Source organism: Gobius niger (assembly GCF_951799975.1).
Source record: "Gobius niger genome assembly, chromosome: 4".
NCBI lineage: Eukaryota > Metazoa > Chordata > Actinopteri > Gobiiformes > Gobiidae > Gobius > Gobius niger.
The window spans coordinates 2,829,150-2,853,181 of record NC_136855.1 but is presented as its reverse complement, the minus strand read 5'-3'; the positions used below and the strand labels follow the sequence as shown (position 1 = coordinate 2,853,181).

Below are 24,032 nucleotides of genomic sequence, written 5' to 3'. Positions count from 1 at the left end.
AGTGTCTGGAAAAGCGCTATTTAAGACTCATGCATTATTATTAGTAGTAGTAGTAGTATTATTAATGTGTGTGATGTCACACTTAAATGTCTTAACTGCTGTATATGAAGTATTTACAACAGTCCAACAAGCATTTCATGTACATTTTTTACACTGCTATTATCTTCAAAGCTGCTAAACGCTAATCCATTTGCGGACTGAGTTATGAGTTAAGCAAATGAGTCAAAAGTCACATAAAATAAATTGTGATTAATAATAAAACTTGCTTCGTGCCTCTTTTTCTTCAGAAATATATATCTTTGTAATTTATTTATGGCATTGTCTTTGTATATTAGGATTTTAAAAGTATTATGAGGTTTTTTTGTCAGAACTGAAATGGCCTACATTACTATAAATATATACAACACGTATTTGTAACATTGTTAAAACTTTACCTGTCTGTGTGGCTTGAAGACTAAGTTCTATTGTGAATTGCGCATCAGACCTAGCCTGGTTTTACCAGACCCTCGTACTCATTACATTTCATAGGAAAATTATAATTGACCGGAGTTTACGGATGGCTAAGGCCAGGCTACATCCGTGTTACTTTCGTCGACTAAAATATTTAGTCATAATTTTAGTCAAAGTGATATTTTTGCCAACTAAAATTGGACTAAAACTAAATTAAAACTTTCTCATGAGACTAAAACTATGACTAAAATGTCCAGATATTTTAGTCGACTAAAATAAGACTAAATAAAAATGAAAAGGAGAGACTAAAATCATCCAAACTTCTATTGACAGTCTGAAAGAGCCTCAGATCATGTAAATTCTCTGCCAAATTAACATGTTTGTGCTTTATTCATGTGGAGCAGCTCCATGAAGTCGAGGACCACAATTAAATATGATTATAATGAATATTATAAATATAAGTCGACTAAATTAGTCTTCATTTTAGTCGACTAAATTGACATGCAATTGTAATCGACTAAAACTTGACTAAAATTGAAAAGGTTTTTTTGACAAAATAATCTTCTTCTAAAATTAAATTGCATTTTAGTCAAAAGACTAAGACTAAAACTAAAATAAAATATGTTATCAAAATTAACACTGGGCTACATCAGACCCATCCTTTGTTTTGTTTTGTGATCAGATCTTTGTCTTCTCTGCTGCTAACACTCAATCTACCTGCCAATCCATCCTAGTTTATTGAACATGTTCTCAAACAATGGCAATAAACCTATTCTGATTCTGAAAAGCATTAATGTATCATATGAAAAAAAAAATATATAAAATTGCAGATGACCCAGGCCACACCAAAGAACCTGTCGAAACGCATTAGAAAACATAAACCAAGTTCTACGGCGTCATACTGATAAAATCATATTAACACATTATTGTTAAAAGTAGTTGCAATGCCTTTCCGAAAAATCGGAATCGTTTTATTTACGGTGCAGAGATTTGAAACCTGAGTCAAACACTGTGCTCTGTCTCCCTCTGGCGGTCAGCTACGGAACTGTGCTGTTTTTTTTTCTTCTGTAAACCTCATCAGTCCTTCAGTCTCTGCGAAAACAGGCTTCATCAACTCGAGATAAACACCCGAAAGCGGACACCCTCGCGGACCTGGGACTAGCGCAGAGAAATACTCCACCGCACAACCCAACTGGACGGGGTTTAAGCGGATCAATTCACTTTTATTGGAGTTTTGGTCGCTTTATTTGCTGCGGGAAGTTCGTGGGACAGCTTCGGAAGGACACTTGTTGAGTCGAGCGGGACACTTTTGATTCATTCTCTCTTTAATATCACAGTTCTAAGTTCTCGTAACTGTTTGAACGGCATTTTTTCATACTTTGACACTGTGATCTAGTGCTAAAAGTACAGGAAACTCACTAATCTGAAGGTAGCGTGTTGGAGGTGAGTCTGGGCTAGTTTTGACATCTAACATTCAAACAAGTGGCCCATTATTAAGTGCCATTCGTGCCATTTTTAGTTGAATCGTCATTTTTGAAGAAATGACGCGATTGCCACCTTAAAGCCTGTGCTGCTGTCAGTTTATTAAAGCGAAAATAAATGCGCTAAAGCTGCCGATATCAACTTATAAACATTAGCTAGCCTAGCATTAGCAGCACTGACAGCTAGCGCTCCGAGACATAAACAAACCATTCGGAATGACATTTTAACATCACGGACCACTTTATGTCAGAAATAATGCATGTATAACTTATTTCTATTAGGAGTAATGCTGAATGAGTTTAGATTATGTGCACAAGGGCTTGCTAACAGGTTTTATTTAAAGGTTTCCTATAGATGCTAGCATTTAGCATTAACAATAAGCAGCTAAAATACGATTGTTATATTAATACACGATAAGCGTATTTCTGAAATTCGTATTTTATTGTTATGTGGGCATATAAGGAGACAAAACCACACATGACACATTTTGTAGTAAATAATTGTATCATAAATGTGTAAAGTTTGCGTGTATATATTAAGGCAGCCCCGTTAGCCTCGTTAGCATTAGCCTGAGCTCGGCGGGGACAGTGGGGGCAGTGTGGCCGCCTCTCATGGGCTCTGGGGCGGACTGGGAGCTGTGAACCCTCGGGCCTCCAGGGGATAACCTGCCAGCGGCTGAAGAGCGAACCACCCCTCCCCGGCCTGTGAACCATGTCGGGCCCGGGCTCTGGGGGCACCAACCCACGGAAGTTCAGCGAGAAGATCGCCCTCCACAACCAGAAACAGGCGGAGGAGACGCGGGCCTTCGAGCAGCTCATGACCGACCTCAACGTGTCCAGGGTACGGCTGCTAACCACCCGGCACTCCACTCACTCCACCAGGGGACAGACTACAGGCCCTTTGCCCCCTCACCTGCTGCACCTGTCACTACCTGATTCACCTGTCGTCTCCTGCTCTAACCAGGGGCCCAGGGCTGCACTACACGAGGCACAACAATGCAGTTTGCTTTAACTGTTTTATTGCATTTTGCCTAACCTCTTTTTTTTTGGCTCAAATTTTGGCAAAACAAGACAATTAGTAGAATGAAGACCGAAATGGTGCAGAAATCATGATTTAAACTAAATATTTGCTCATATTTCAGTTCCCATGTGTTTTGTAGTGGGCTGTGTTAGCGAAAAGAAAAATAACAATGATTTTTTTGATATATAATGTGTGGCTCTAGCTGTAACCCCCGAGCTACTCAAGGCACCAGGGTGAACGCCTTAAATAGATGTGAAAGTGGGACTCAGAAAGTTTTAAACACACTAGCCCCTATCTTTCCTAACACATTTCTCACACCCCAGGTCTTCACAGGGATGAGTTTATAAACATATTACACAACTTTAATGGTGCAATGGAGCGCTAACAGTCCCACCCACCCAGGATTCTGGAAATACATTTTCCATTCACTTTCCCCCCGTGGGATTAAAACAAATTAATATCAGGAGTTTAAAGGCATGAAGGCAGGCTCTGTGCTGTGCTGTCTGTTGCATGGATATTTCTTATAAAAGCAAAACAATAATTAAAAACACTTCAAATGTGACATAATACTATTATGATTTCTAAAGTTTTCACTAAAGCTTATAATCAAACATATGTTTTATGGTCAACTTAAAACATATATGTTCGTACGTTCCTCCAGACTGAAAGGATAACTGCCCAACTCTTAAGTACAATTTCAAACTTCTCCACGTTCATTTGAACTGTATGAGCTGCCAAATTTTAGGACATTTCACAACAGAGATGAACTTGATGGACAATATCAGTTTGAATACATTTTTATAGACACCTTTTTGAAATGAATGAACTGTAAGGGATCCCAGACAGGTTGGCGGTCCCCATGTTACAGCTTATGTAGTACCAACCGAATAATGATTTGTTTGTGGTTGATGCAGGTGGAGTTTCAGAAAGTGCAGCAGCTGCGTTTGTCTCAGTCCAGAGGACAGTACTATGGCGGCTCCCTGCCCAACGTCAACCAGATGTGTAACACTGCAGCAGAAAACCAGGTAACCGTACAGCTAAAGTCTTAATGTGTGCCCTACCGGATCTGTAGCACTGCAGCAGAAAACCAGGTAACCGTACAGCTAAAGTCTTAATGTGTGCCTTACCGGATCTGTAGCACTGCAGCAGAAAACCAGTTAAAAATACAGCTGAACCCATTAATGTGTGCCCTACCGGATCTGTAACACTGCAGCAGAAAACCAGGGAACAGTACAGCTAAAGTCTTAATGTGTGCCTTACCGGATCTGTAGCACTGCAGCAGAAAACCAGGTAACCGTACAGCTAAAGTCTTAATGTGTGCCTTACCGGATCTGTAACACTGCAGCAGAAAACCAGGGAACAGTACAGCTAAAGTCTTAATGTGTGCCTTACCGGATCTGTAGCACTGCAGCAGAAAACCAGTTAAAAATACAGCTGAACCCATTAATGTGTGCCCTACCGGATCTGTAACACTGCAGCAGAAAACCAGGGAACAGTACAGCTAAAGTCTTAATGTGTGCCTTACCGGATCTGTAGCACTGCAGCAGAAAACCAGGTAACCGTACAGCTAAAGTCTTAATGTGTGCCCTACCGGATCTGTAACACTGCAGCAGAAAACCAGGTAACCGTACAGCTGAACCCATTAATGTGTGCCCTACCGGATCTGTAACACTGCAGCAGAAAGCCAGGTAAAAATACAGCTAAACCTGTTAATGTGTGCCCTACCGGATCTGTAACACTGCAGCAGAAAGCCAGGTAAAAATACAGCTAAACCTGTTAATGTGTGCCCTACCAGATCTGCAACGTTCAAAGTTCCTTCCCTCAGACACTTTGGCCCAGACACCTGTGTAATGGTGCGTTCATGTGGTCCTCACGAACTCTGGTGAAAAACGAGCTTCCAGACTTCCGCACCTGACTGTGGAAATCAGCTGATTTGTTCTTTCATCATCTAATGTGAGCTTTTTAGTTAAATGCTGCTACTTTTTTGAGTATCTGTCATCATCCCCGTAGTAACAAAATGGCGAGTGAAAAGCCGAGCGTCAACGTTTACTAACTAACTAAAGTCAAGCTTTTGAGATGTTAACACATTTGAATTATAAGCTCAGCTAATCGCTACTCAGTGATACCGTTTTTATTTGATGACATCAAAACCCCAACATAAAAACCACATGAACACAAACCAACTGGGGACAATGACGTCACACCAAACGAGCTCCCCAGTCCACATGAACGCACCATAATGGACAAGTAAATAAATATATATGAAATGTAACATACTTCATTTCCTCTTCAGGCGTCGTTTCCTCCGGCACTGGACCCCAGGGGCACACGGCACCACGGTTTGGTGGAGAGAGTCCACAGACCCAGGATCAGCTCCCCGCACACTCATCGCCGCAGCAACGACAAGCACCGCCACATATCCTTTCACTGTTCTGGGGAAGTGTCCAGCTGCAGATCAAATCTGTTTGTTTTTTTTAAATCCATGTCTTTGTGATCTCTCGCAATGTATCGTTCTTAACTGCGTTTCCACGGCGACGGCTCATCTCCGTATGGCCCAGTTTACCTGTCCCCGCCCCCTGAAAACACCTGGAGGAGGTATGACTGTTTGATTCCTCTCTCTCTATGGCTGCTGTCACTAAAGCCTCTGGAAAAAAAAGCTTTATTTATGGCTTTAAGATTGCTTTTAAATTTGCCAGTATGTTTCAAAATATAAGGTTTTTGTGACTAAATCTAAATCCAAAGTAAAAGAAGGGACTAAACACAAGTGAACTTCAATGACACAGTTTGAAAGAGCCTCATATCATTTCAATCCACCGTCAAAGGAACAGGTCTGTGCTTTGAGGTCTTTTTAAAATGAGATGTGTCTTTGGTGTTTGGCCCAGCCTTGAGCAGAAGCTGAAGCACTGACAGAGCTGTTCCCACGCTCTCAGCTCCTTCACTCTCACAGACTCTGCTCCAAACTCTGTCCTGGTTCTGTTTTCAGCCCGGTCTCTGGAGGCGGATCAGGATCAGAGGGACTGACATTTACAACTGCAGCATTCTGTGACACTGACACAGGGCTTGTATGGAGGACTGAAACTGCCAAAACAATAAATCAATCATATATAATGCAATGTCGATATTGGTAAATGGTGATTTAGATGCAACAACAAATGCAGAAACACTATGTACAGCGAGAACCATATGTTTACATACACTTCAGGTGTATCTCAAAATGCTTGCCCGACAACAAAGCTACTTGTCCGGTAAAATAATGTTAATTTTGAATTATGATTAAATGATTAAATAATGTGTATATATATGTACTTTCTGTACTATTCAGGATTAGATTCAAGGATTTTTGTAATTTTGTTTATTCAATCAAATTTTTATGAATTGTTCTAGACAATTGTTTGTCACTTTATTTGCAAATCTGCAATATCACAGTTTATTCTCTTTTTAATGCCAAGCAATATCCAGGGCTTCCGAGCCAGATTTTCGGCTTGAGGGCAGGTCCGATCTTCGGTCCCCTTCAACCTGCTTTGATTCAAGAGTCAGCGCGCACAGTTGTCACAGCCAAGGGGAGCATGATATTAGGTTGTCTTAGCCAGTTGCTAGAGAGGAGGGCGGGTCTTGTGCAAGAAGTGAACCAGTGAACCGCAGTCGGCTTGTGCACGCTGTGGAGAATGGAGTTTATCAAACCAGGAGAAAATACGTCTGCTTTGGAGAAGAAAGGGGCGCACTCACACTTGTCGCATTTGACGAAACAATGGCTTCTAGACAATCAAACTTGCACTCGTGATCTGTAACGACGTCATGAGGGAGCGACCGTTCACCTAGTGTTCAAAAGGACTGGTACAAAATGTTCTAATGTTTCAAACTTGTTTAGATTAAATGTATGTTAATGATGATGTTAGAATGTATAAATCCATGGTCAAGTATTCATCTACATTTAAAATCAGTTTTTGTGCGGTAACATCAACCTGCCCAGGGACTACAGGTGGAAGTCAGCATTTTTGCTATAACCTGGTACAATGTAGGGATGGGCGGATCGATACCAAAGAATCAATATATCGATACCAAACGGCTATTTTTAAAGTATCGATATTGGGCAAAAAGTATCGATACTAATGTGCATATTCTAAAAGAAGGCGGGGCAGCAATTATCAACACAAAAGGATGATCTATTTCTTTGTTCTTAGCCGAAACAGTCCACAACAGCAAAGGATTGAACTGAGCCAGGCATATCATTCTGTTTTAGGTTCTGTTTGTCATTTAAGTAGTAATTTAAAAATTTGTTTATGTATTAGTAGTTCACATTAGTATTGTTTAATTAACCAGTTAAAGTAAAATCATTTTAATTGACCAGTTAATTGTATAAAATAACCAGTTTTAGAAATGTATATTGATTGAAATACATTCACCCATATGAAATGACCAGTATCGGTATCGACAAAAATGACCCCAAAAGTATCGGTATCGTATCGATTCCAAAAAATGTGGTATCGTCCATCTTTCCTTTTGGTCAATGTTAAATATGGACATTTTTGCATTGATGTGATTATTTATTGTTTTGGCAGCATTAGTCTCCGCCTCTGGTCTAGGAGTGGGACGATATATTGATTTTGAGATGTATCGCCTTGTTTTGTAGCACAATTTGATTTATCTATTTATTTAGCACTGAAGAGTAGCCACGAAAGCAAAAAGGAAAGAACATAAACATCCATTTAGAAAAAAAAACAATAGCATGAGCATGGGAGAGGCCACTCCCAAGAAAACAATTACAATGAATAACCAAGTCAAATACAAAGTATCAAATACACAATACTCATACAATCATTTCCTTTATGAGTCTTTGCTCTCTAGTCAGTGCAAATACTCAGCCATTCATTTATGTTTTAGTTTGTTATTATACATGAATAATGTTGTGGATGAGTCCAGAAGATGGATATGTCTGTTCCATACTCGATCCATGATCTAATTGTCTTTTGATCGCGAGATGTGTTATACAACGGCAGATGCAGGTGCTCATTTATCGTGAGCCATGTATCGTAGTGTATTGAATGGTGAAACACCCAGATGTCTCAGTCGTCCCCCTGTGGCGGAGACAAAGAAAGGTTTCTGTGTGGAGTTTTTATGTCATCCCAGTCCTGGTTCTAACCCTGGTTTGTGTTGAAGGGACGGCTCGTGGATGGAGGACAAATGGCCTGGATTTAGATTAATGTCTCAGCTCAACAGGTGACCCTTGTGACCTCTGACCTCTGCAGAAGCACTTCCTGTTTCTCTCCTCTGGGCGCTCTGTGAAACCAGCTGTTTGAGAGAGAGGGGGAAACTGTAAACTGCCGTTAATGGCTTTAATTACGAGTCATTACAAAATAAAAACAATTAAATGGGATGGGCAGCTCAAACACAGCTGGTTTCTCCTGAAGGCCGTGTATGTGGATAAAGACCTACATACACTACCTTTAACTTTCTTCTGTCGTCTGTTGTTTCGTTTCCCGTCTGTAGAGGGCGCTCTTGGCTGCAGGACTAACTCCACACGGCCTTCTTCTTCTTCCTGATAACACTCTTGCGTCACATTTGCGTCCATACGGCTCTGTCCTTCTCGGAGTCTGACCGGTGATCTGTCATTTTTCAGGACCAACTCGGACTCTGCGCTGCACACCAGCGTCATGAACCCCCCGGGCGGATTCAGACCCGAGCTGAACCAGGAGCAGCTCCAGCACCTGCACCGGGCGCCACAGAGGAACAGTAAGAACCAAGACCGCTCTCAGCCCCCCCTTAAAGCTGCAGTACCTGAATCTTTCTGTCATTTGAAAGTACATTTCTTTTTCTTTTTATCTTATATAGCGCTTTCCCAGACGCTCAAAGACGTTTACATTGCATTATTCATTCACTTTATACTCGGTGGTGGTAAACTACGTTGATAGCCACAGCTGCCCTACCCCAGATATATTTTCAAATTAACTTAAGCACATATAATTATCTTGCGGCATCTAAAATACAACTGTGACTCAAAATGTGTAATGACACATTCAGATAAAGGATAACATTTCATATTTAGTATGTGTTGGTTTACTGTTGAACTATAGCCACAGCCTGTTTTCTTCCTGCTGTCACCCACAGCTTGTGTCGTTTAGTTTAGTTTAGTTTAGGCACTGGTGGTAATACGAATCAAGACGAAAGTGCAGTGTGTCTGTCTTTACAAGGTGAGGAAGGGCGTATGACTTTGTAAAACCAGCGGCAGCAGGAGCTTGAGTGAAAGCATACTTTGCCTGACTTCTTTCCCGTGTGCTTCCGAGGCATGTTTACCGCGCTCTGGTGCCACGTGTCTGGTAGCCCGGCGTGGAGTTCAGATATCGTGCGCTCCACATGTGCGGGCCGTGGGGATAAATACATCAGATGTAGGGAAGACTCTGAGGCGGAGAGTCTTTTTAAGTGGTGATTTGGCTGTGTGCCATCAGTACCGATAGGGAGACCATTATGGCTGGAGTATATCCACGATCTACTGTGCACTTTAACTAGACTGAGAAGTAAACAAAAGCGCGCGGCGGAGCCGACGTCGCCGCAGTGTCTCGCCGCTACATTCACTTCTATGGGTCACGTCTGCAGCCATCAGCTGCACCGGCCACAATCATCTGCCTCTGCAATTTCAAAATTGTGTTGTGTAATATCGCCATTAAATTGGGTATGAACAAATGAATCGTTCAGCCCTAGTTTAAACCATGCATTTTGTGTGAGGGATTGTGCTGGGACAGCAGCTGCCAGTTTATTCTCTAATACCTCTGATTATGTGACTTAAAAATGATGGACAGCAAAATCAGGTACTGCGGCTTTAAGCTGTAAGTTTTTAAGCTTTGCATGTTCTGAAGTAGTTTCCTGTTTCACAGCGAGTCTGAACGAGGCGGAGGACGGATCTGCAGACAGTGAGTGTTATTAACCTGATTTAAATGGAGGGTTAGATTCTGACTGACCCCTGACCCCATGGGCTGTGTTCACAGTTTTCTCGTTTCCTCTGGGGGAAGACTCACTGATGGGGATCAGGCCACTGCCCAAACAGCTGTGGGACGCCAAGGTCAGAGAAAAGTCACATTCACAATACTCTGATGTACGCAGGACTCCAAAGGAACCTTTGGTTAAGTGGGATCAAAATTCACTGATGCATTTGCATTTAACCTACATTTAATCTACATTTCTTAAAAACATAATGACACTGCTCGACTCAATTCATAGTGAATATACTAAAAAACATGGTCAAAATGATTTGAGTATTTGACCGTGGTTTTAGGACTGCAGGTTTTGCTGATATTTTTAAGTTTTCTTTCAGTTTTACGCAAAGCTGTGTTTTTAATCATCCACATTTTCACAATCTAATATAAATACCCAGGTAACAAATCTTTAGAAAAAAACATGTTGACACTTTATTTTACCCTTGATCCATTGTACTTGCCAAATTTAGTACAATGGGCAGAGTGACACAGTCATTTAGAATGTCTTAAAAGATCCCTGAGGGTTATGGAACAAAAAGTCAAATAGAAAACCTCAAAAAATGTTCCTGAGCGGGAGGAGATAGGAGGATCTGATTGGCTGGAGGATCTTGGACCCAAATGAAGCCGTTGCTCGATCCGACTGCAGCCCAATAACCATCACAGATATCTGAGACTGAAGGGCTTCAATTCTTCTTTGCATATTGAAGTTTTACTTACCTTGTTAGGATTTAAACATACAAAATGTGATTTTTTTTTATTTATTTTTTTCAATTTTTCAACTATTCTTAATCTTTTGATTGGGACTACAGCGAGCCAATGTCTGTAACCAAATATAGTTGTCAAGGAAAGAATGATTTCAAGTGAGAAAGGGGTAAGCATTAACAAGTTTGATTCTTCCTTTGGAGATTTTTTTCCTTGTTCAATCTTTATATATGGTACAAATAAGGCCTGCTTATTTTCTACACAAACAGCTCAAATAAACAAAAATAAAATGAAATGTACACTAAAGTGCACTGCAGTTTCTGGTTCTCACAGAATCCGGTCGAATAAAGCGGCTGCATGTGATTATGGTTTTTCTTACAGTCTGGTCTAACGCTGTGTCTTCTGGTCTCATCCAGGTCCAGTCTTTGGCCTCAAGGCCCAAATCCTGTGAAGTGCCTGGGATCAGGTAAGATCCTTTAAACAGGTGCAGCACCAAGGGAACAAATGTGGAAAGTGTGTTGAATACTGTGATGTTACAGTGATATTTGAGTAAACTATTTCAACTAGGGTTGTGCCGATGGACGATGTCATCGTCCATCGGCGATGGATGAGCAACATCACGATGGAGAGCCACCATCGTGATGCCACGCCCCCTCCTGTCAAAAACACGCACTGGTCTTCTGTGGGCCTTGCAAACCTACAAACTTTGCAGGGATTGCACTGTAAATTAAATCACGGATGTTACTAAAATGCTTTCAGCATGGACTTAAAGATAGTCAGAGTTGAGGCCTGTCTTGCGTCCTCAGAGACTGTTCCACACTTTTGCTGTATGAAACTGAAACGCAGCCTCACTGTATTTAGTGGTGACTCTAGGAACCACCAGGACACCCCTCCCTGAGGATCTCAGGGGCTGAGGTGGTTCATACGGCTGTAACATGTCAGAGGTGTACTTTAGTGCCCAACCATGAAGAGACTTGTACACAAGCAGGGCTATTTTAAATTCTATTCAGAGAGAGTGCAGATACCGGAGCACTGGACTAATGTGGTCATATTTCCTGGTTCTTGTCAGGACTTGAGCAGCAGCGTTCTGGATTTACTGCAGTTGTCTAATAGCTCGTTTGAAAAGGCCATTGAGCAGCTGTTACAATTGTCTAAATGAGAAACGCATGGATTAGTCTTTCCAGGTCTGGTTTAGATGCCATGTCTTTTATTTTAGCAATGTTTTTAGATGGTAATAGGCTGCTGATGGTATTGACTTAATATGACATGATTACCCCTAGATTTCTAACTTGATTTTTAGGTTTGAGTGAAAGAGCTTCAAGATGACCAATGACAATCTCTGTGTTTTTGTGGGCCAAAGACAATTATCTCAGTTTTATCTGTATTTCAACTGAAGGAAGTTATTTTGCATCCACACATTAATCTGTTTGATACAATGACACGGTGAAACATAGATCTGCGTATCGCCTGTTTGTGATAGGACATGTTCTCACTGGATATTAGTTGACCCAGTGGAAGCATGTACAGATTGAACAAGAGGGGCCCCAGAATTGACCCTTGGGGAACCCCACAGGTCAATGCCATCCAGTCCAAGACACAGCTACTAATCTCGACACGGTATGTCCTATCTTGAAGTTAGGATCTGAACCATTCGAGATCCTTTCCAGAGATTGCCACCCAGGTTTTTAACCTCTCTAGTAAGATCTCATGGTCCACTGTGTCGAACTCAACGCTCAGGTCCAGCAGAACTAAAACTGTGACCTTGCTTGTGTCTGTATTTAGCCTGATGTCACTAGTCCCCTTGATCTGGGCCATCTCAGTACTGTGGGAGGGTCTAAAGCCCAACTGGAAGAAATTCTGTCAGCTGGTCATACACAGCACAAGATTGTTCCCAAAATTGGCAGATTAAATATAGGCCGATAATTATTAATTTCTGTGGCAACAAGACCACTCTTCTCTAGAGGCATAATGACAGCTGTTTTTAGGGCCTTTGGAAAAGCTCCAGTCTGGAGTGAGGTGTTAACTAAATCAGTAAGTTGTGGTAACAAACTGCTCAGCAAATACTTTAAAAATCTAGTTGGTAGTTCATCAAGGCTACATGTACTTGAGCTTAGTACCTGGCTCCACATCATGGAGTTGGGACCCCAAGTGCCAGCTCATGCTGTTTCGTTAGTGATCGGTGTAAAGTGTGTCAGCTCTAGGTGTCCTGCTGGTTGTAATGTTACCATTTGTATAGAAGAATTTATCGCATTTATAATGGCTTGGACTTTGTAATTAAAAAAATATAGCAAACTCATTGCACTTGGTTATAGTAATGAATTCTTGGGGCAATGGAACTGGGGGGTTTGTGAGTCTTTTTACTGTAGCAAACGGAACACAAGGGTTACCATGGCACTTTGCAATAATTTCAGAAAAATACTTCTCCCTTGCTCTTGTTATTTTCAATCATCCTAACTCTAACAGGGGCTATTGCGTCCAAGACAATTAAAACACTTCATGTATAAAAATTCTAATCATTTCCATAAACTGCTCCCTTGTTTTGTCATTTATCAGTCTTTCTAAACCACTGCAGACCCAACTGCTGGTTTTGGTATAACAGAAAGTTCAAAAATACTAAAACAAGACCAAAACTTGGCTAAAATGGAAGAAAATCAGGACTAAAACTGAACTGTGTGTTTGTTTGAGGCTGTGTCTCTGTCAGACCTAAGAGATTTGGGAGATATTGTTGCCTCTGGGGTTATGAAGATTGTGTCACTTACAGATTGCCATAATCATCATTTGGATAGAGATTGTGCAGCTCTGAACCTAAAACACCTGGATCTGAATGATGCGAATGTGTTTGTGTTCTTTTCCTCGCAGTATTTTCCCTTCTCCGGATCAAAACATGGCGGCCCCTCAGTTCCCGTCGTGTCAGAACACCGGCCCGAGTCCCGGTCTGGGTCCTGGTCCGGGCCTGGGGCTGAACAGCGGGGGGTCTCTGCCAGACCTGACCAACCTGCCGTTCCAGTCCAATCCCTACGACTCAGAGGAAAACTACAACCACCACCTGCCCCACGCCATGATGCAGCTGGGTGAGGACTAAACGGGGACTAAAGCAGGACTAAATGTGCTCTAGACTGGGACTAAAGTGGGACTGAGGGCTGTATTACGAAGCTGGTTGAACTTGTCTTGGATAAGTGTCTCTGACCCAGGCAGACAGCTCATCCAAATCTATCCATAAACACAGGACAAATATCTGGGCTGATGCAGGTCGGCTCAGCGCGTGGGACTGGGACGAATGACAGCAGCGTTGAGCTTTTTTTTACAATTTATATTGGTCGTGCCAGTTCCCAGTTTGGGCTTACCCGTGGGACAAAGAGCCACTATATGGAGTCTGAGCCGCGGGTTGCTGACCCCTGGGCTAAGGGCATGTTACCATAAAGATCTGACTCTGCTTCGTAATGTCACTAAATCAGGGCTATTCCAAACGTACCTTTGTAGTCCAGCTTCATAGTTTACCTTTCATGACAAAACCGAAACGAAACCAAGACTAAACCAGGACTAAACCGGGATTATGATCTCTTTCTTTGGTGCTCCTCAGGTTTGTCGTCATCTCTGAGTAATCCCTCCCTCTGCTCATCTCCACGGCGACGCCACACCCCCATCAGCCCTCTGACGCTGTCACCGGAGCAACAGAGAGCCCCGCCCACCCTCACACAGGTAAACTAAAGTCTGTGTGTGGTCTGTGTGTAGTCCGTGCTGTTGCCGTGCTGACTCTGTCCCGCGTCTCTTTCAGGGCGTTCCTCTGGACTCCCCCATGAGAGAGCCGCCCCCTCCTTACCCACACTACCCACAACCCCACTGCGGCTCGGGGCAGGTCTCCATGCCTCACTCTGCCCCTGGGCAGCAGCAGCAGCAGCAGCAGCAGCAGCAGATGACATCGCCTCTGAACAGCCCTCAGACCATCTCTGCTCCACACCTCCAGGGGGCGCTACTGCAGCAGACTGTGTCCCCTCTGCAGAGCCCCACCGCCCCGACCCCGCTGAGCCCCCACACGCCCCAGGGCCAACCGAGGCAGCTGCAGTACGGCGGGGGACAGGTGCGGATCTGCTTCGGTCATTATTAGTTAAAGCGAGACACTGCGGGTGAACGGGGGAAAATCAATGTAGAGAAATCAATGTAAAACTAAATATGAGCAAATAATGTGCTGCAAGTTTGTGGTCGTTTTATGGTTTTATATGAGAACCGTCAACATCGAAATAATGGACAGAGCCTGGTTTAAACATCTGCAACTTTTTATGAAAAAGAAAAGTTGATATGAGTGTATATTTGACCTTTCAGTGACCCGGCGGCTGTATGGGTGGTTCGCTTAGTTTCAAGGATTTGCCCAGAGGGATTTTGGATCTTTTTAAGTTTTTGAATGAACTGGTTTTTCATGAAAAGAAATCATACAAATTTAAATTTCTTGTTTTTTTTAGGGGGGGTCAAAGCTCAATAAATCAGGCAGGAATTAGATAATATGTAAAGATCCCTGTGAAAAAAATCTTTCAAAATCTAAGACCGTTAAGTTTGGAGTCTGTAGGAGCGATTATAAACCTCGTCTGCACATGTGCCCCGTGTATATTTCTCCTGTCTTTAGCCGCTGCTGTCTCCCACAAAAGAAATGACCATATTTGGATTTGGCACATCAGATTAACGAAGTTTAACTATCCAAAAATGTCAACATTGTTCACTTCGGGAATAATCCTTGTTTTCACCTGCAGCGTCGAGCCTTAAATATAGATGTTTCCTCTTATTTGGTCTAAAGCGCAATGTGCTGTGTTTCAGTCCGTGTTCAGCTCAGACCCGTTCATGGAAGCGTCGTTTGGACAGAACAAGAACCTCCCATTTCAGGTACTTCAACTCCTCATACTCTGTTTCAGCGTAGAGCGACTACCCACTGAGGATTCATGGTATTTCGTACATAAGTAAGTCAGAAAAAACAAGACTGGCCGCCAAGTTCCGGAGGGAGAGTGTGTGGAAAGCACTTTTATCAGTGTCACATGTCTATATTCTTAGTTATGTGGTTGAAAAATCATTTGGTCCAAACCTCCAAAGTATTCATTGTACTGTACACGTCCACTTTCACATATACAGCGGGAACCATATGTGACCCATCACCAAAACCAGTGGCATTTTGAGCTGGACATAGATTACGAAAGTGTAGTCTCCAAGTTTTCCAATGATGTGCAACACATGGAAATCATATTTGGAGAACATGTGAAGCTAAACCTCTCAGGATATCTCTAAGCAGAGACTTCTAAAGGCTTCTAAAGTTTGGGTAGTTTTCACCTCTGCTGCTGCTCGAGTGACAATAGGGCTCATTTACATCTCATTTAGATAAGCCATACCCGCTCCCACCATAAAGCTGTAAAGCACAGGGGGAGATAAGGCAAAAAGCAAGAAAAATGTGCCATCACCGAAAAAAAGAAAAAAAAGGTTTGCAAACGGGTAATATATAGATAAATGTCTCTCGCATAAATACACTCCTCATAGAGCGTACCTCTACAGCAACTAGCAACACAATGAAAACTAGCAACATTATCCCAACACACACACATTTAACTAGAGGGAAAGAAGAACACACACACGGTCATCAGTGCCATGGACCATGACTACTTTATATTATCTGTAACCTGCACACACAGCTTACGACCAAAAACACAAGCAAATCCAACCCACTGAACACACCATGTTAGCTTACAGCACCACAGTGGCCTCATCAAAAGGCAAACGGACACGATGGCACAGCGGCCACCAGCGGAAATAACGTAACCTCCTGCTCAGCAAACTCTTTCACTATTGTGATCAAATCCAGTTTCCTCGCTCAGTTATTTTCAATGTAGAGTTATGCAAATCCACGCTACATCCTTCTGTCTTAAAACACGCTCTGAGGCAAGGCGTTGGCTCAGGAAACGTAATGGTCTGCAGGGGGCCCTGTGCGTGCTTACAGCCAGGGCAGCATCAGTCGCACTGGAAGTTAGCCTGGAAAAGTTCACTGGTTTCAGAAGAACAAACTTCTGTGGTAGTATTCCAGCGCTAGCAGCAGCACAGGGATGGTTATCGTTAAGGATTCATCAATTCCACTACTCTTATCGATCCGGTACTTTAACTGTACTCTTATGGGTACTTAAAAAGAACAACAACAAAAAAGTTAGAGGCTACAGTAAAGAACCCTTTATCTATGTCATAGTTGTGGACTCGGACAGACTCACAGCAGAGAGGTGCTTCTGTCTGGAGGCCCAGCGGCTCAGGACTAACACCTGAACATTATATTGTTGTACAGTTGTACAGTGACAAATAAAGCACTGAAAAAGACCATTTTGTTAATGTTCTCAGTTTCTCTGTGGTAAAATTGCTTCTTTAAAACATAGAACAGCATAATTTCATTCTAAATATATTATGTTTTAATGGAAGAAAGGTAGAACCTTTTCAGTACCACGTTTGTAAAGTGGCTCTCTAAATCCTGGAGGAACTGACCTTTGTGAAGATTTTTAATGACATTATTGAGAAATTTGACTCAAACACTTCAACACAATACATTTGCTGATATCATAATAATAATAATAATAATGATAATAATAATTAATATAGAGCATTGTGTAAAAGAGGCTTAAACATATCCTAAAGTTGACACAAACGAGGCTAAAGGGAGGAAACTAAACTGTGTTTCAGATGGAGAGCTTCAATTTCCTGGACGGAGCTGGACTTGGGGGAAACTGCTCTTTCGACCCGTCTTCTTCGTCTTCATCATCACTCTTCTATAACCCCGCCCCCCAGACCGGTCACCACGGCAACAGCAGCGTGGGCCACCACGCCCCGCAGCACGGTCTCCGCGGAAACACCTCCTCCAGGCCGCCGCCCATGCTCTTCCCCAACGCTGCCCTCCCCAACATCGTCCTCACAGGTGCCACTTTTCTTACTGTTGCAAATGTATTTGATATAGTTAGGTCAACAGGAGTTCTTAGTCGTCCAGGTGGAGAACTAAACAAAGTCCCACCATTTCTGTAGGGCCAAAGTTGGGAACTCCCCACTCACCAAACAGCAGCTGATCTTGTTTTAGCTCTACATGTTTCTAGAGACCTTTGCAGTTGTAACTAATATGTTTCATGACAGTAAAAGACATAATCACTTGGAGCACATGGCTACTTATGCTAAGTCCACTCTAAAGGCTATATGAAAGCACTGCAAAAATGACAAAGGTTTTGCCTGTTTTATGTTTTCGCGGCTACTGAGTGTCCTCAGTGAGTTAGCGATATTAGCCGTAGCCTTAGCTGTAGTATTAGCTGTAGTGTTAGCAATAGTATTAGTAGTAGAATAAACTGTAGTGTTAGCAGTAGAATTAGCAGTAGAATAAACTGTAGTGTTAGCAGTAGAATTAACTGTAGTATTAGCAGTAGAATTAGCAGTAGAATTAGCTGTAGTATTAGCAATAGAATTAGCAGTAGAATTAGCTGCAGTATTAGCAGTAGAATTAGCTGTAGTGTTAGCAGTAGAATTAGTTGTAGTATTAGCAGTAGAATTAGCTGTAGTATTAGCAGTAGAATAAACTGTAGTGTTAGCAGTAGAATTAGAATTGCACGGTAGTACAGCGGCTAGAAGGTCCGGGTTCGATTCCCACCAAGGACGGGGCCTTTCTGTGTGGAGTTTGCATGTTCTCCCTGTGTCTGCGTAGGTTTCCTCCGGGTACTCCGGTTTCCCGAACCACGAAAAACATGTACAATAGGCCAGGATGTATGAGAGTGTGTTTGAGAGTGTGCATGGGGGACGACGGATGGAAATTAGCCTAAGGCTACAATCCGGTGTGGCTTGTTCATTAACTTGCACTGTCCCTACCAAATAAACCATTAAAAAAAAAAAAATAGCTGTTGTATTAGCAGTAGAATAAACTGGAGTGTTAGCAGTAGAATTAGCTGTATTAGCAGTATAATTAGCTGTAGTATTAACAGTAGAACAAACTGTAGTGTTAGCGTTAGAATTAGCTGCAGTATTAGCAGTAGAATTAGCTGTAGTGTTAGCAGTAGAATTAGCTGTAGTGTTAGCAGTAAAATTAGCTGCAGTATTAGCAGTAGAATTAGCTGTAGTGTTAGGAGTAAAATTAGCTGCAGTATTAGCAGTATAATTAGCTGTAGTATTAACAGTAGAACAAACTGTAGTGTTAGCGTTAGAATTAGCTGCAGTATTAGCAGTAGAATTAGCTGTAGTGTTAGCAGTAGAATTAGCTGCAGTATTAGCAGTAGAATTAGCTGTAGTGTTAGCAGTAAAATTAGCTGCAGTATTAGCAGTAGAATTAGCTGTAGTGTTAGGAGTAAAATTAGCTGCAGTATTAGCAGTAGAATTAGCTGTAGTGTTAGCAGTAGAATTACCTGTAGTATTAGCAGTATAATTAGCTGCAGTATTAGCAGTAGAATTAGCTGTAGTATTAGCAGTAGAATTAGCTGTAGTATTAGCAGTAGAATTAGCTGTAGTATTAGCAGTAGAATAAACTGTAGTGTTAGCAGTAGAATTAGCTGCAGTATTAGCAGTAGAATTAGCTGTAGTGTTAGCAGTAGAATTACCTGTAGTATTAGCAGTATAATTAGCTGCAGTATTAGCAGTAGAATTAGCTGTAGTATTAGCAGTAGAATTAGCTGTAGTATTAGCAGTAGAATTAGCTGCAGTATTAGCAGTAGAATTAGCTGTAGTATTAGCAGTAGAATTAGCTGCAGTATTAGCAGTAGAATTAGCTGCTGTATTAGCAGTAGAATTAGCTGCAGTATTAGCAGTAGAATTAGCTGCAGTATTAGCAGTATAATTAGCTGTAGTATTAGCAGTAGAATTAGCAGTAGAATTACCTGTAGTATTAGCAGTATAATTAGCTGCAGTATTAGCAGTAGAATAAGCTGTAGTGTTAGCAGTAGAATTATCTGTAGTATTAGCAGTAGAATTAGCTACAGTGTTAACAGTAGAATAAACTGTAGTGTTAGCAGTAGAATTAGCTGTAGTGTTAACAGAAGAATAAACTGTAGTGTTAGCAGTAGAATTAGCTGTAGTGTTAGCAGTAGAATTAGCTACAGCGTTAGCAGTAGAATTAGCTGCAGTATTAGCAGTACAGTTAGCTGTAGTGTTAGCAGTAGAATTAGCTGTAGTGTTAGCAGTAGAATTAGCTGTAGTATTAGCAGTAGAATCTTTGAATCTGATCTAAACCAATACTTTCAAAATGCTGCATCATCTACGAAACAGATACTGAATATCGTATCGGGACATCTCTGATGCTTAGGGGATTGTGGCTCTTTAAAGGCAGGTATACGAGCGAGCCGGATGTTTTGGTGAGTGGTCGGCAACAGCTGATGCATCCAGGTCTCTAACTCGGTTTTATAAAATGATAGATCTGTTACAGCACAAGAGAAGCAATGCCCTGTTTATGGACATTGTTTTTGCTGATCATAGGATTTTAATAACATTTTATCAAATATGAAAAAGTAAAATGCCTACCACGGCCAACGGATGTGACGACATCGCGATCGCTCGTATTAGAGCATGTTATAAAGTAGTTTCTTTATTGAAAACAGACCTGAAGATGTGTTTTAACGCCACTCACAGATTTTTAAATGATCTTTGGATCTTCCCCAGTGGCTGTTCTTAGTTAAAGTAAAAGTGAAACTATTACCAAATACCTACAAAAAAATGTAATCCTTGATGCTTTAAGTTGTTTGTGGCTCTTTTGATATTGAAGGTTGTGGAGCCCTTTGGGCTTCTCTCAAAGCTCCTGTGCACTAGATTTAGTGTCATTTCCTCATATGTCATTCCAGATGAGTCTGTGAACTTCTCGCTGGACGACGAGCTCCGGATTGAGCCTTTGACTCTGGACGGACTGAGCATGCTCAGTGACCCCGAGCTGGTGCTGTCCGACCCCGCCGTGGAGGACTCCTTCCGCAGCGAACGGCTCTGAACCACAGCAGCAGCAGCAGCAGAAGAAGAAAAGGAGGACTGACAGTGAATAAACTACAGTCAGAGAAGAAGAGAGCGGCTGGAGGACTGTAAATAGAACCAGAAAAGAAGAGACTCAAACACATTTATATTATTTGTATTTTATTAACAACTAAATTCAGAAAAACAGATTTTTTTTTTTTTTTTGCATTTTATTAAAACAAAATCTGTTTTTTAGAATAATGTAAAGGATTCAGTCAAACCAAACCAGAATCTGCAGAAGTTTAAAGGAGTTATTAGTGAATAAATCAAATCTGTCGTGTAAATGTCATGTGTAAATGAAATATTTGAATAATAAAGTGGTTTTATATCGAGGGACACAATCACATCTCCTACATTTTCAGATTCTGCTTTGGCTTCGTGTTGAATCATAAATTGAAGCTTTTTTAAATGTAAGCAATTTTTTTTAAAAAGGGCCAAGTGTTTACAGCCATTTTTAAAGTCAGATTTTCTACGTGTTATATGTGTGAATGAATGAGGGGTTTCTGTGGAGTTTGAAAAGTATATTTTATCAAACGGCAGCAAAAAAAAGAGACATCACTGACTTTTTAAATATTTTTGCACTAATTTTTTGCTTATTTCAACCAAATTTAGATTAACAAGAAACTATGGAAGTAAACCAGGACTTAACAGTGCACTTGTGTAAACTTTCATTTAATTTTTTTACGTTTTCTAAAACAGATCTTATATTTTACTGATGAATAAAATACTCTACATGGACTAAAGTATCTGCTCACCCTCAGAGAGTCAAAGCTTCAGAACCGGTGTGACGGACCAGTGTGACTGCGTCGTGTGTCTAAAGTCTAGTGGAGGGGATCGTGGCTAGAGGTCGAACGATACGGGCTTTTCTCAGGCCGATTTTGAATGGCCGATGCCGATATGCTTTATCCAAATGTCTGGTCTATAATCCTGTAAAACACACAAACATTTGGCCACTCCCCCAGTGGCCAATTTTATTTTATTAAGGTTGAGGTTATTCAATCAGTCCCAGCTTTGATTACTTGCCATAAGCATTAACATGTAGCTGTTAGCATTAGCATACTGTTGCTTGCCTTGGCATTTTGTGCGGCGATCAAAAATACATTTGCGGAGGTTAAAACTAACTTGGCGATTAAATTGTCCAGGTTCTGTGCTTCAAAATGACCTGCAGTATGTTCATGTTGAGCGAGGTTTAGTTTGTCAAATTGGGTTTAACAAACTTGGGGCTAACCAGTTTTTATTGCGATGTTTCTCTGTTCTCAAGTGCATTTTCTCCTGTTCAGCTGTATCCAAATCTAAAAGGTTACAGCTTATAGGCCAGAGCACAGCCTCATTTGAAAGCTAAGACATAAAAAACTCATTTACTAAACACATCTTTTTCCTTGCGTTGGTGCCACGTTGTCGTCACTTTTTGATGGGTTTTTTTCCATCCCTTTTTGTCACTTTTCTGTCACATTTTTATCCGGTTTTTCCTTTTCATCCCATTCTCGTCTCTGTTTTGACACTTTCTCACGAAGCTTTCAGATTTGGATAAAGCCAAACAGGAGAAAATGTGCCGGGTTCAGGTGGGGGTTAGGAGGTTAAAACGGAGTTTAAGCAATTTGCAAAGAAACCATCACTGCTTAACCTCATTTGCGTGTTTCTTTTTATGTGGTGTAAAAAAACATTGCCATATTGTTAACTCTTTTCCTCACGTTTTGTATTTTCTGTTGCACGTCCAGCGCCCTCTGGTGTTAGCTTTTGATAACACATGCTGGCCATTAAGAACGTGCAGAAGCATAAATGCAGTTACAGTAACTACGCTTGGAACGCACATTTTGTTTTCCAACAGAGCTTAGCCTTAACCTCTGCCTTACCCGAGTGCATTTTCTCTAGTTCAGCTTTACCCAAATCTAAAACAAATCTAAATGGAGTTCTCTGTCGGTTATATTCTCAGTTTGATATTCACTTTTCAGGTCTAAAGTTGGTAAAGCCCGTTTCATAAAGTATATTCACGCTCCTAAACCTGGTGCCCAGTGGAGTTGTAGCTGTTGAGCCCACGTCGTGTCAAAGCGTTTGGAGTAAGAAGGTGGAGGTGAGCAGATGCTTCGGGCCATGTATTTTATCACAGAGTAACATTTATTACTGTGTAATATTTTTTTAAACATTAACCCACTGTTCTGTCACTTGGGACTTCGTTTTCCCACGATGCAACTCTCTGTAAAATCTCAATTTCGTTTCATAAGTAATAAACTTTATTATCCCTCTTTGACCAAACAGGTCCTGGGTTTTAGTTGAATCAGTTTTTGTCAGTTTTCTCACGCCGCGTTCAAGTTCGCTGTGGATTTTTTTGGAGTTCTGGCCATAGTCTTTTTTTTATATAGCTTTTCCCATATCCTCTATTGACAATGACTCAAGAGAGAATCCTTGAATCCACTGTGCTATTATATACAGTGGTAATCAAAAGTATGGATCCCCCTTTAACTTTTCGACATTTTGCCATACTATGGACCAAAAACATAAATATATTGAATTAAAATTTTATGTGAAACACACAGGCTAAGTGACACACAATCGTGAAGTGAAATGAAATTTACACATGATTTTATTTTATCAATAAAAAACTGAAAAGTGTGATGTGCAAAAGTACAGGCCCCCCTTTCCTTTTAGTGAAACCATTTTCCTTCAGAAGTTTCCTGATTTCTGAATGATCACATTTAGACCTAATGACTAAATCGAGTCTACCTGTGTGTGATCTAATGTCAGTTCAAACACAGCTGCTCTGTGATGGTCTCAGAGGTTTGTTAGAGACTATTGTGGAGCAGAAGCATCATGAAGTCCAAGAACACACCAGACAGGACCAGGATAAAGTTACTAAGAAGTATAAAGCTGGGTTAGATTATAAAAAGATTTACAAAGCTTTGAACATCTCTCAAAGTACAGTTAAATCCACCATCCAGGAATGGAGAGAGTCTGACATCACTGCAAACCTATCAAGACTCGGCCGTCCTCCTAAACTTACTGACCCAACAAGGACAGCACTGACCACAGCTGTTACCAAGAAGCCTATGATGACCCTGGATGAACTGCAGAGAGCTACAGCTCAGGTGGGGGAAACTGTCCACAGAACAACTATTAGTCATACACTGTACAAATCTGGCCTTTATGACAGAGTGGCATTTTTAAAAGAAAACCATGAGAAGTCCTGTTTACTGTTTGCCAGAAGCCTCATGGAGGCCACATGTTAACATATGACTCTAGCCATATGCAATAAGTAATTTAAACTTCAGATGTTGTTTTGTTTCTTTTGTTTTCCCATATGTTTCTGCAGAGTTTAGAGATCACATTATTCTGTAGGTCATTTCACAGTTGTACAACAAAAATGCGTTCAGGTCCTGAGCCGCTGTGGGCCGACCTGAGCAGTGTGTTTTTGGAGGTCAGGGTAATCGTAGTACTGCCTTCAGC

At 41.4% G+C, this 24,032-nt stretch overlaps 1 protein-coding gene across 2 annotated transcripts; it reads left to right on the top strand.

The window, feature by feature from the left end:
• Nucleotides 1-2,443: 2,443 nt before the first annotated feature.
• Nucleotides 2,444-21,363, top strand: crtc3 (CREB regulated transcription coactivator 3). 2 transcript variants are annotated; one of them, XM_079555788.1, is made up of 15 exons: nucleotides 2,444-2,772; nucleotides 3,867-3,977; nucleotides 5,246-5,368; nucleotides 5,483-5,547; nucleotides 8,110-8,169; nucleotides 8,570-8,682; nucleotides 9,822-9,857; nucleotides 9,933-10,006; nucleotides 11,039-11,088; nucleotides 13,482-13,693; nucleotides 14,203-14,321; nucleotides 14,398-14,700; nucleotides 15,429-15,494; nucleotides 17,316-17,547; nucleotides 20,432-21,363. In XM_079555788.1, exons 1-15 carry the CDS (start codon nucleotides 2,644-2,646, stop codon nucleotides 20,569-20,571), a joined length of 1,833 nt encoding a protein of 610 aa, XP_079411914.1. In that variant the 5' UTR covers nucleotides 2,444-2,643; the 3' UTR covers nucleotides 20,572-21,363. The 2 variants fall into 2 exon arrangements, with proteins under 2 accessions (XP_079411914.1, XP_079411915.1); XM_079555789.1 differs by lacking the exon at nucleotides 8,110-8,169.
• Nucleotides 21,364-24,032: the final 2,669 nt, after the last annotated feature.

Bases quoted from the DNA above. Each gene is read 5' to 3' on its own strand.
- crtc3 (XM_079555788.1), top strand. From the start codon at position 2,644: ATGTCGGGCCCGGGCTCTGGGGGCACCAACCCACGGAAGTTCAGCGAG. The intron at 5,369-5,482 runs ATATCCTTTCAC...CTGCGTTTCCAC, and splicing joins GCAACGACAAGCACCGCCAC to GGCGACGGCTCATCTCCGTA. The intron at 9,858-9,932 runs GTGAGTGTTATT...CTGTGTTCACAG, and splicing joins GGAGGACGGATCTGCAGACA to TTTTCTCGTTTCCTCTGGGG.